Source organism: Gobius niger, assembly GCF_951799975.1.
Source record: "Gobius niger genome assembly, chromosome: 23".
Taxonomy (NCBI): domain Eukaryota; kingdom Metazoa; phylum Chordata; class Actinopteri; order Gobiiformes; family Gobiidae; genus Gobius; species Gobius niger.
Window position 1 is genome coordinate 14,638,439 of NC_136874.1, and position 12,792 is coordinate 14,651,230.

Consider the following 12,792-nt stretch of genomic DNA (forward strand, 5'->3'; position numbering starts at 1 on the left):
ATGAATGGGGCCACAATGGCAATACATTTTAGTGACTTTACGGTTCAAATATTTTAAAAGTTTGATTATTTTTATATGTATGACAAGAGACAAAAAAGTTGAAAAAAATATTGTTCCTTCATTGAGTTATAGCTCTCGAAATGTTCAAGCACATTTTTTAAAAGGTGTTTAGGCTTAAATGAAATTACTTTTTTTTTTTTACTAATACATTGTTTTTAGTTTGTGTAGAGAATAATCACGTCAGACATCGATGCACCAGGAGGCCTTTTCTGTCGAGGATAAAGCCTAGAACGGAAAAAAAGAGATTAGGCTTAGTTTCAGCAGCTAACTATATTTCTTTTGTGTGTGCAGATTGAGAAAAATCAAACAAATTTAATCAGTTTTGGAATGAGGCTGTAACAAAATCTGGGATATATGTGAAATTTTAAAATGTAATTAATCTTTCCCTTGTTTCATTCTTCACATTTACAGACATTTGAGTTTGTATTGTCACTTAATGCAACAATAAAAGGGGACTTTATGACTAATTGTGGTGTTTCCAGTGTCTTTGTTTGTACCATGTGGGTGAACTGGTCCTCACAGGCCATCCTGATCCTCTGGGCTGTGGCAGGAGAGCTCAGAGGGAACGCTGCACTCAGCCCTCTGTCCAGACGCGCCGCAGCGATGGCAGACTTTACTGCAAAGAACACTGAGGAGCCGAAGAACACCGGGACCTCGCCGACGCCCTGACAGCAGAGACCCATGTGAGACAAGGACACCCCGACAGCCCTCCCCATGTTGTACCTTGGACATGTAGATGGCGTGGGGGTTCTGGGCGTCGGCCAGCAGGTGCACGTTGAACTCTGCCGGGACGTCACACAGAGCGGGGATCTTGTACTGGGACGGGCCTCTGGACAGAAGGGTCCCGTCTGGAGAGAAGTGCAGCTCTTCGATGGTGTACAGGCCCAGCCCCTGCACAAAGCCTCCTTCCACCTGACAAACACAGCCCAGCATCACACAGAAGGTCCAGAAGTGAGACAGATCACATGTGAGAGCCTTTCACCTGGCCTATGTCCAGCGCCGGGTTGATGCTTCTGCCCACGTCCATCACTATGTCTGTCCGGATGGTCTGCAATAAACCAAACAATTAACAATTACTCAGCAGTCTTCATCAAATGACTAATGCAGTACTTTATGATCTCCAGTCAGGCAGTCGATCTCCACTTCAGAGCAGCACGCCCCAAAAGTAAAGTAGTAGTAGGCGTCTCCTTCTCCTTTGTCCCAGTCCACATCTGTAGCAGGTCCCCTGTCACACACACACTCATCAGGAACAGAAAGTGTGCAGAGCATTGTCTGTAGTCCGTGTCTTACATGTAGAAGCCAGTGGCAGACAGGCTGATCTTCTGGTAGTATGCATCATTCACCTGCAGGGGGCACACAGTCAGACAGAGCAAGACGAGGAGCATTTTAATCAAGTCAATTCACGTACCCATTGTTTCCATGTGCTTTTGGGACTCTTCTCCATGATGGGCTTCAGGCGCCTCATCAGCTTCTCACAAGCGTCCTGCAAACAACGCACATTTATCAACTGTACCACCAACTCTAGAGCAGTGCACTCGATCCTGCCTGTGTCCTCCAAACCAAACGTCTGCTAATATGTGGTAGCACGGTAGCGCAGAAGTTAGCGATCGTGAAGGTCCCAGGTTCGATTCCCACCAGTGTTTGTGAATGAGAGTGAATGGGTGACTGGTTCCTTACTGTAAAGCACTTTGAGCCTAATAAAAGGTAGAAAATAAGTTGAGAAAAAACATGTACAATAGGCCTGTATGATTGAGTGTGTTCGAGAGTGCCAGTGTGAGACAACACAATCCGTGCCTGTATCCATGTGTGTTCATTAACAATAACATGCATATGCATGTTATGCTGAAGTAAAGCCGGACCTTGACAGCCATGCCCACTGCATCAGTGCCGAAGGAGGCGGCCGACGGAGCAGCGTTGGGGACGTTTCCAGTGCAGGTCTCCTTGATGAAGAGGTTGGACATGGGCACATGGAGCACTCTGCTGGCCACCTGCACACACAGGTAATCGAGGGTTCCTTTAATTTGCCAAAGCATACTTTCAGTCGGTCAACAGTCCTGTTCCTGGAGGCTGGCAGGTGGGATAGTTAGACTGTTTTTGTAGCACTTTGCTGAATGGAGGAAACTGGAGGAAACTGGTATGTTTGTAGTCTTGTGACACACAAAACATAAAAAAAGAAGTAATGAGTAATGTATTTGTTGCTCTTGGAGTGATTTGATGGAACAGGGGTCGGAGAGAGTGTCCTGTACCTGCAGAGCCTTAGTGTGGATGCCCTGCCCCATCTCAGTCCCTCCATGGGACACCAGCACAGAGCCGTCTTTGTAAACATTGACCAGAGCAGCTCCCTGCAGGACAAAGCACAATGTTTGAAGACTTTGTGTTGAAAGAAGAGTTGCCCTCAGCACTTGCTCTGGCACCTGGTTGTAGAATCCTTTGGAGAAGCCCACTCCAAACTTCTGGGGCAGCACAGAGATGCCCCTCTTCTTCCAGCGGTTCTGGGAGTTGAAGAGCTGGACGTCCCGGAGACGCTCCTCGTACTGGGCCCTCTGCAGACACTGGTCCCAGCAGCGGCGCAGGTCCTTGGGGCTGAAGGCCTGTTTGTGGTGGGTGTAGCACAGGTCGTCCTGGTACATGTTCAGCTCACGCACCTGCACAGTATAAACACTGAGGACATGCACACGCGTGTTCACACTGTGTTAGTGGTTACCTTCTCAGGGGCCAGTCCGCAGCGCACTGACACCTCATAGAGAACACTCTCCATGGCCATGAGCCCCTGTGGCCCTCCGAAGCCCCTGAAGGCTGTGTACGAGGGCAGGTGGGTCCGACACACCAGGCCCCGCCCCCTCAGGTGTGGGATCCTGTAGGCGTTATCCATGTGCAGCAGAGCCTTGCTCATGATCTAAACAGAAAAGGATTCATTTCTCTTGGTCTCGGTGCTAGAACATGGAGCACTTCTACTGACTGACAAAGGAGGATTGTAAAATGGACAGAATAACTGGGTCGCAGAACCATTTTCAGTGGGTCGTGAGCCTATTTCAGGGAACTTTTTTATTTCATTGTTTTGATCCAATAGTGCTTTCCATGCAATTCCAATGTTAAAATGAAGTGCATGAATGTTATTGGGTTGTTTAGATCATAAGTGTAGTCTTGAAGGCATATCTACTACTTGTTCAATAAAAACTGTGGAAAGTACAATATTTCTCTCTGGGTCACAGCTTATAGTGGTGGGACCCGAAGCCAAACCACTTTGGTCCTTGAGAACAACTACTCTAAACAACATGGTTTAGTCAAACTCACAAACTCAGACTCGTCCAGAGTGCAGCCTCCGTTACTGTAGTAAGAGATGTCTGCTGCCACTATGGTGCCATCACTGTTGTAGCCCACCTGTCGCACACAGGACGGGGTAAGTCAGCAGTTACAGGGGGTGAAAGATACAAAACATCTGTTACATGGCAATGAAGAAAGAAACGTTTATTTATATCACACCCTTCACAGACAGAAGTCTTTACAAAATGACAATAGAACTGTAGAGCACCTTGTACTTCACCAGGAAGGGGTGTCTCCCACTGGTGATGAGCATGTCGTCTCCTCTGTCCAGACAGCAGCGCACAGCTCTGCCCGTCCTGAGCAACAACAATGACCAATGTGTGCCATGTAGCTAATACAAGGTGTATCTGTTCATACTCATTTCTCAGTGGCTGGGACTTTGATAAAGTCTGTAAACATGTTCTCACTTGTGTGCAGCCACAGCGGTGATGGCTGAAAATGTGGCGATCTTCATGACCTTCCCCCCGAAGCCTCCTCCGAGCCTCTTCACATGACACGTGATCTTGTTGGAGCCGACGCCCAGGGCCTGGGACACCAGCTCCTGCCCCCCACACACACACACACACACAGAGGGGTCAGAGATGGACATGGGGCCAGGCTCTGGTGTTAGTGCAGAAGGACTTACCTGAGTGAAGGCGGCGTGCTGAGTGCCCACGTACACGTCCATCTCATCAGCCTCTCCCCGCGGCACCACGATCACCCCCTGGGTCTCCATGTAGAAGTGCTCCTGACCCCCCATGTAGATCTCATCTGACAATCACAGAGCATGTTTGTAGAGCTCTGAACTACAAAATACTTCCTCACGGGTCGTATTATTGTGCTGGATAAATGATTGCAGTTTTCGCAATTCTCTGATGGCAACCGTTCAAATCACACATTTTGTAATTGTGCAACCCCATCACAAACATTACACCAGGCTGTGCAACGATTTAAGAATACAAGTCATTGGTTTGGAAGAAAAGTAGAGAGATTTGAGCTGAGGTGTGTTTGTCAGTGTCTTAGATTGACTTTTGGAGGTTCTGCTCACCCTCTAGAATGTGTTGGGCTGTCTGGAGCGCGGTGTCCACATCGCCCCTCTCGAGCTGCCTCTTGGGCCCAAAGAAGGAGTTGTGTTTTATGGCGTCCTTTGCATAAAGGGGAAATAAGTCTGCATGTTTTCAAACATCTTTAGTCCTTGATTGTGCTGGATGTCACCTGTATGGTGAAGAAGACCGGCTGCAGGTCCTCGTAGGTGACTTGGATCTTGGCTGCTGCCCTCTTGGCCTGCTCCCTGGACTCGGCCACTAACGCTCCGATGATCTGACCCACACACAGCACCTGCAGCAATGGGAAAGGGGACAGATCCATTCTGATGTGGCTAAGAGCGTGTTTAACCCATCAAAAGGAGTAATGTAGCTTTAGCGTTTTGACCTGACCTCTCTCTCAGCAAAGATCTCGTCTACAGTGTTGAACCATGGTCTCTGGTTGGAACCTGGGACGTCCGCTGCAGAAATGAAGGTGACCACTCCAGGCATCTGCAGGGCCTCAGAGGTGTCAATGTTTCTGTGGGCAAACAGACACCAATGATCCTCCAATGATTCCTAAAGTCACTAGAGCAGAACATGACACTGACATGACGTTGGCGTGCGCTCTGCTGCTGGTCAACATGTGCAAAAACAGCTCTCCCTGGACGGGCGGCAGGTCATCGTAGTACTTGGCCTCTCCAGTGGCCTGCTCCAGACCACTGTGGTGTATGTTGGGACGTCCCACCGGGTCAGATAGGGGCTGAGACGGGGAGACGAGCTGGGGACGAGAAAGTACAAGCTTAATGGATCAGCAGAAAAATGATTCCTAAAGTTCTCCTACAGCCCTGGACAAGAGTTGAATCGCTGACCTGAAATGACTGCGTCCCCTGTGGCAGCTGGTTCTTGAATGGCGTCAGGGCGCTCAGCTGCTCCGCGGGGACGCCCACATCTGAAACTCCCTTCAACAAAACACTAAACAAGTGACGACCAGAACCTACAGCGACATGAAGGACAGCGTTTGTGCACTCACCCTCTGCCTCATCGACTCTGTCACCAACATGTAGAACTTATAGAAGAAGCTGAGGGCCAGGGTCTTGCGGTACTCGGCCTTCCCTCCGGGGATGGACGGAGGAACCTTCACCTCCTCAGTCAGAGAGGAGCAGGCCTCGGAGAGAAGCTCCTCCCCCCACGCCCTGCGATAAAGCTCTCATGTATTGTTCCTGTTTATTTTGTGAGGTTTTGTATGTTCTTATGGATCTTACCGCCCCTCCAGCTGCTGGCAGGTGTGAGCAGGTCGCACCAGTGTAGGCCCCACCCCTCCGTAGAACACCCTGAGGGACTGGACCACAGGAGAGCCCGCCCTGAGGCAGACCTTCATCCCAGCGTTCACCAAGGAGAAGGCAAACTCCCTCCTCTGAGCCTGGCGGAAGGCAGCGATGTACTCACTCTGACGGGACAGGGACAGACAGTGTGTGTGTTATGTTCTTCTCAAAGTTTCACTACATCTGCTGATCTTTAGAATATTCTTATTTGTATATCATCCAAGAAAATGATGGTACTGGTTTGGAGTAGGGGATGTGGAGCGACAGCAGCACTTCGTCAGGTCTGAGCACGGTCTTTCCAAACTCTGGGAACACGCTCTCGTCTAAAGGGACAGTCCTGGTACCATCTGTCAGTGAAGACATGATTACACATGGTTACGCACACTCATACAGACACACGATGGGACACACCTTCAGAGGAGAGGGCCAGGGAGCAGTCCAGAGCGGCCAGCACGCTGCACAGGTCGTACTTAGGGTTTCCACTGGCGATATTCCCTCCAATAGTCTGTCGAGACACAAAACCACAGTCCAGTGTATGCGATCGATGTCATGAACAGAAATAGAGTGTTTGCCCTCACTGCCATGTTTCGGATCTGTTTTCCTGCCAGGCACTGGAGGGTCTGCAGCAGGGCCTTGTACCCCGCGCTCAGCTCCTCGTCCCTCTGCTGCACGGCCTGCTCCATCTCCCCCTTCAGGCGGCTCAGGGTGCAGCCCGCTCCGATGGTCAGGCCTGGGCCACAGCACAGTCAGGGACAGTTCAAACCTAGAGGAGGGACGATGGAAAGGACTTACCCTTCTCGCCCCACTGCACTTTGGAGAGCTCAGCTACTCTCCCCGCGTAGAGCAGCAGAGGACAGTGCTGCCCTTTCACCTGCACATTAGGACCTGGAAACAAAAGGACGTCCTCATGGGGGCAGTAATGTACACTTGTTTTTTTATTACTTTATAATTACTACCCATAGACACCCAATAGAAGTGCTACGTGTTCACTTGTACCTAAGGTGGTGTTTCCGACCATGAGCGGCGCGTCTGGATGTAGGGCTTTGAGTTTGAGGAGCTGGGGGAGGTCAGGTGGAGCCAGCAGGGTCACCCTCTGTCCTCTGAAGCACAGGACCTCCTCACAGCATCGCTTTGCCTTCATCTCCAGTGAGAAAAATCACATGAATATTACACATTTATAAAGTTACTTAGTCATATAACTGCTATTAAAAACTAACTCATACAAACCATGAGCTCTGGAGGAAAGATCAGGTCTTGACTTGGATCCGATGGCAAGAGATTGTCCTGGAAAAAAATGGTATTGCAGATCTAAAAAAGAAAAAAAACACGAAATACAACTTATTATACCATCAGTAGATCTGAATGTACTAGAACAGAGGGGGAGGGGGGTCGTGGGACACTGAAGGGCAGGATCACTTTCAGTATTTTTATACGGATTGATTGAAAACAGCTTCTTTTAGTGAAATAAAGCCAAATAATCAAACATGATGATGTCCAAACTATCATTAAATTTAAGGATTTTAAATGTTTGGCACCTTAAATTATTAAAATTATAATTCCATTTACAGAAGAGGGTCCCGGGGTGATTTTGGGGGTCTCGGTCTCAAAGGTTCGGGACCCTTTGTAGAAGTGCACAGTCCTGCAGTTATGTTAACATCCATGGTAAAGAATGATTGCTGTCAAAATGTTCTTTCATCTTAGTAAGTTAAACAATTGATACAAAAATAAATGAGCAAATATTGGCTCTGCTGTCATTAAAAAATGGGACCAGGAGTTTCTATAAACCACAGCTGGATTGTTCCCTCCAAATACAATTCTCTAACAACATCAGCACAATGTGATGAAAGGACAGGTCTTTGAACTCACATCACTCTCCTGTGCGTCCTTTGGTCCATTGTCCCTGCAGCACGTCCCTCCCACAGCTCCATTCTGACAGCACCCAGGCGACTGTGGAGAACAAGCCATTCAAATAAGATGATCTGAAATGGGTTTAATAAACACAGCTCTTACCTGACGGCCACAAAAGGTCTTGAACCCATCGATGATCGGTCTGTAGCCCGTGCAGCGACACAGATTTCCTGGTTGAGACAGACAAGTGTTACAATAATACATCTTCAAAACTCATTAATCACTAAGACCTGGAAGATTTTACGCAGCCTTTCAAAACTAGTGTGTGCAACAGTAACTCTTTAGGATTATAAGACTTATTATCAGACACAAAACGCAGCTGAATAAAGCTTCTTCTGGGTCCAAACTGTTGAGAGCTCCATAGATAAACACTGCACAACTTTATGTGAATCTCCTGCTGAAATAACAGATAAAGGCCCAAACTGTTTTACATCTAAGAATTACATATCTCACCATTTTTCCAGGAAAAAATCTGATTTTTTAGATTTAAAAGAAGCCTTCCTTGTGTATGGAAAAAATAATATGATAATTAATGTAAGAAATCTTGAGTAAAAGAATTTTTCTGATCAGATGTTCTACAGCAGGTTCAAATCAGCTACATCCCATAATAGTGAATACGACTAAAGATCCGCTGGACCTGGAAGAGGAGAGATGACATCGTCGTCGCCACATAAACACGAGCTCCTTGCACCTTTTTTTCCAATGTTGTTTTACTGCAAATGTTTCCTAGAATATTTTCCCCAAATATTTGATAGAAAAGGTGAAACACTGATGAACTGAAGTATCACAGTTACCCGTCAGAGCCTCCCTGATGTCCTCCATGCTGGGCTGGGGCTGGTTCCTCAGCAGGCTGTACATGGACATGACCATCCCGGGGGAACAGAAGCCACACTGGGAGCCATGAGCCTTGGCGAGCCTCTCCTGGAATCCAAAAACATATACAACAAGTGATCACATTTCCTACCACGGCGCACTCTTCTTTACCTGGACCGGGTGCAGTTTGGTCTTGGTGCTGCCGATGCCTTCCACAGTCACCACAGCCGCTCCGTGGAGGGTGACTATGGGCTGGAGACAAGCCGTCACTGCGTAATGTCTGCACGAGTTAAGAAGTGGAAACTGCTGTTGAAACTATGTTGGTGTGCATGTTCTCCAGTGTGTGAAAGGATACAGGACTTTCTCCTGATTAGGGTCGTATCTGGAGACCATGACCGTGCAGGCGCCGCAGCCCCCTCCTCCACAGCCAGACTTGGTCCCAGTCAGACCCACTGCAGGCAAACGACTTCATTCACTCACACTATTAACAACATTTAACATACTGTGAACTATGTCCGAGAGACTTCAAATAAACAATTACTTATGTCAGTGGTTCTCAGGGTCATTTGCAATTATATACTTTACACATTTTAATAAGAAATCATTTCATGAGTAAAGAAAATAATCCCTGGATTTTACACGCTGTTTCCACATGCAGGGTTAGTGTTTTAGACCCGGTTTAGTCCTGATGTGATCTTGAGCTGTTCCTGGTGGTGCTTCCACAGCCACATATTTTCAGACAAGTTTAAGAATCACTGTAACATGTCATTATTTCTATGAGACAGAAGACTGCAGACCTTTCCTCCGGAGGTAGCCGAGCAACACCTCCTCAGGATCTGCATCCCTCTCCACAATCTGTGATAATGAAAGAAACCGAAATCAATCGAACCAATCAGAGCTCAATGCATATTACCACAGGGCCTCATGTATCCAGATTTACTACGACTGAAACTGCATTTACACCATGTTGAGGGCCAGCTGTGGACACCAGTGTACCCAGCCTGATGGAAAAGAAGCAGATGAATGACTAGGCTGAACAAGTCCAGGTCACGGACTCCCAGGAAACTTGTGATTGTATCTAAAAGTATGAAATCTGCTGAAGGAGATGATGAAGCAGCTGACCTCCATCTGAGCCACACAAGACACACCATTAGACACATGTATTATACAGGACAGTGATGGTCATAGTTTCAACCACAGCGTCCCTCCCTTTGAATAAAGAAATCCCCAAAAGTTGAATTTGATCATCATCGCATTCAGAACATTCTGTTTTTCAGATGGAGGGCACGATTCGCCGCTTTTGAACGAAATAACAGAAACATCCTCAAAGGTTAGATAGGAATTGGTGCAGATTATAATCCACTCTTTGTTGCTGGCTGTTTTGAAGACCAGTACATTGTCTCAGTCATTTTACTTGAATCGTGCGCCGGTTTGAGACTTTTAACCATAAACCAGGTCCAAACCTCTGCAGCAGCAAAAGCAAAAAGGCAAATTCCTCCTCACGGTTGTGACCTTAAACATAAGCCTCCTTGGAATATTCTGTCATGTGAGAGAACCTACAGGAGAACCTTTGTATGACTGAAAACAGGAGCAGGGAGACTCTTCATCTTTGAAAGTTTCATGTTAACAGTTCTGCCATTCATTCATGTGGACATCTCAGTGGCAGCATTATTTTCTGACATTTAATCAATTTACATATTTCCAATTGAACATTTTTCCAATTCAAGTCTCCATCTATCTTCATATATTTTGTAAAAGTTGCAATTTGAATGTTTGCAAATAGCAAATCACAAAGACTGCAATTAAGAAGGTCATATGTCATTCCACAAAATCAATAATCGTCCAGAGGGAATAAACAGCCTCTACGTTTATGTTTATTTAGACCCCACTAGCCTCAGCTGCTCTTGCTGGGGTGTTTTCCACAACAAACACATTTCTTTACATGTCATAAAGAACAGCATTTATTATTAATACATTTTGATATACAAGCAAACACACAATCAAGCTTTTTGTTAAGTTACAACAGCAATTCAGTAAAAATCAGCTTTGTTTTGCACCAATTGTAACTTTTCACAAGTTCGACCAGACGACTGAACAATAATGAGACTCTGAATGACTGAGTGATCATGAGTTAGTAGAAAACCTGCTGCTCATTTACTTCAGGAGCCACGTCCTTACTCAAGGTGAAGATTCAGATAAAGCTGATCTGTTATAATAACTATGATGGGTTTATTTAAATTAAAGTACCATCTATATTTATGACAAATAGTACCACGCACTCATCATTCACAGTAATGAGCCGCGGAGAAAAAACCTGACCTTTCTTCCGTTGATGTAGAAGAGGAGCTCACTGGAAGAGGCCATGGTTCCACTGGTCAGCAGAGCATCAGGAGCCGCACTGTGCTGGTTCTCAGGCCAGGGCAGGAGGGGGCGGGACAGGGACAGCCTGCTTGCTTCTGATTGGACAGGAGAACCTGTGTTGTAATGTCGCACAAGCAGATCCCTGGTTGTAACATTTCAGAAACATTTGAAATGAACATTAAACATCCAAAGCTTTAGTCCATTTCTGTGCCAGACAAGACAAGCCTCACGATGGAGAAATTCACTTGTTACATCAGCTCTTAGAAACACTCAGGCTGTGCAGAATAGACAGGAAATGTGCAAACAATGAAATAGTAAACAGGTATCTTATACAATGCTGTATGACTCGTGCTGTATGTCTAGTTTAAAGTGATTTTATGGCTTGGCTCATGTGCATTACTGTGACATTTTAATATAACGCCATTGTGAGGAAACCATGTGACATCAGCTCATACACAACAGAGAACTCAGCCACCTCCAGAGGTTTAGGAACAGAGTGAGGCCTTTGTTTTAACAGGCACAGACCCTGTGTCTGTGTGTGTGGGGGGTCTATTAGTGATTTCAATAACTTTGTCTAAAGTTTAAATGAAATAAAGAGAGAAAAGTATGTTTATTTAAATAAATAAACAACTATAAAATCGACCGCAGGGACTTGGCAGTACTATTCATGACATGTATATTATGTTCTAGAACAGAGCAAAAGTTTTCTTGATGCTGGACAAATGTGTCCTAGTTCTTCCTGGAATCGTGGAATGTCCAGTAGATGGAGCTGTTGTCTTGCTTTTGTCCTTATTGTGTCTCCAATACATTGTCAATACATAAAATTACAGAATTGAAATTGGATTGTCTTATTTGCATCTTATTTCGAAGCTGTATGCCCCCATAGTTTCCCCAGGGCCGACTGACAGAAGCACATCTGCACACATCTGCACCAACCACTCTGTCACACATGAACAAAGGGCATTTCAAAAGGGCCACAGACAGAGCACCTTCAGGTCAGGAAAAAGGATGATCGTATAAATGAATGACAATATTAAGAATATAGCACATTTCGGGGAAATCTAGTACTTTAGTGCATTAAATATTTAAGATTCAAAAGATTCAATTCATAGGAATCGAAATGTTCATTTCTATTATGTATGGTGTGGGGCGAGGGATTGGGAAGCATAGGGAAGGCAGGGAAGAGAGGGAGTTCAGCTTCCTGATGGTGGATAAAACCTGGTCTCTTCCCTGTGTGATGGTGCGTAGGGTCAGCTTTGGGTGAGACGGGTGGATTACATGTCCTTAATGAAGAAGTCCTTAATGGAGGAGAGAGGGGCTCCACAGATCTTCTCCGCTGCTCTCACGATGCGCTGGAGGCTCCTGCAGCAGGACATAGTGCTGGCACCGTGCCACACAGTGATGGAGCTGCTCAGGATGCTCTCTATAGTCCCTCTGTAGAAGAACCACACAGTGATGGAGCTGGTCAGGATGCTCTCTATAGTCCCTCTGTAGAAGAACCACACAGTGATGGAGCTGGTCAGGATGCTCTCTATAGTCCCTCTGTAGAAGAACCACACAGTGATGGTCAGGATGCTCTCTATAGTCCCTCTGTAGAAGAACCTCACAGTGATGGTCAGGATGCTCTCTATAGTCCCTCTGTAGAAGAACCACACAGTGATGGTCAGGATGCTCTCTATAGTCCCTCTGTAGAAGAACCACACAGTGATGGTCAGGATGCTCTCTATAGTCCCTCTGTAGAAGAACCACACAGTGATGGAGCTGGTCAGGATGCTCTCTATAGTCCCTCTGTAGAAGAACCACACAGTGATGGTCAGGATGCTCTCTATAGTCCCTCTGTAGAAGAACCACACAGTGATGGTCAGGATGCTCTCTATAGTCCCTCTGTAGAAGAACCTCACAGTGATGGAGCTGGTCAGGATGCTCTCTATAGTCCCTCTGTAGAAGAACCACACAGTGATGGAGCTGGTCAGGATGCTCTCTACAGTTCCTCTGTAGAA

The 12,792-nt window shown here is 46.4% G+C and overlaps 1 protein-coding gene across 1 annotated transcript; it reads right to left on the reverse strand.

Moving 5' to 3' along the window:
• Positions 1–240: 240 nt before the first annotated feature.
• Positions 241–10,795, reverse strand: aox5 (aldehyde oxidase 5; the record flags this gene model as incomplete). Its single annotated transcript, XM_079581650.1, has 35 exons — positions 241–285; positions 558–725; positions 784–972; positions 1,043–1,108; positions 1,171–1,285; positions 1,351–1,403; positions 1,469–1,543; positions 1,920–2,048; positions 2,307–2,402; positions 2,475–2,705; positions 2,765–2,956; positions 3,355–3,441; positions 3,593–3,680; positions 3,792–3,925; positions 4,010–4,134; positions 4,412–4,508; positions 4,579–4,701; positions 4,800–4,926; positions 4,997–5,166; positions 5,258–5,347; positions 5,419–5,581; positions 5,651–5,835; positions 5,948–6,057; positions 6,122–6,215; positions 6,289–6,440; positions 6,503–6,595; positions 6,707–6,851; positions 6,938–7,018; positions 7,577–7,657; positions 7,721–7,788; positions 8,413–8,539; positions 8,603–8,711; positions 8,787–8,883; positions 9,229–9,286; positions 10,751–10,795. The coding sequence occupies 35 exons, from the start codon at positions 10,793–10,795 to the stop codon at positions 241–243; spliced, it is 4,008 nt and encodes a 1,335-aa protein (XP_079437776.1).
• Between the last annotated feature and the right edge of the window lie 1,997 nt (positions 10,796–12,792).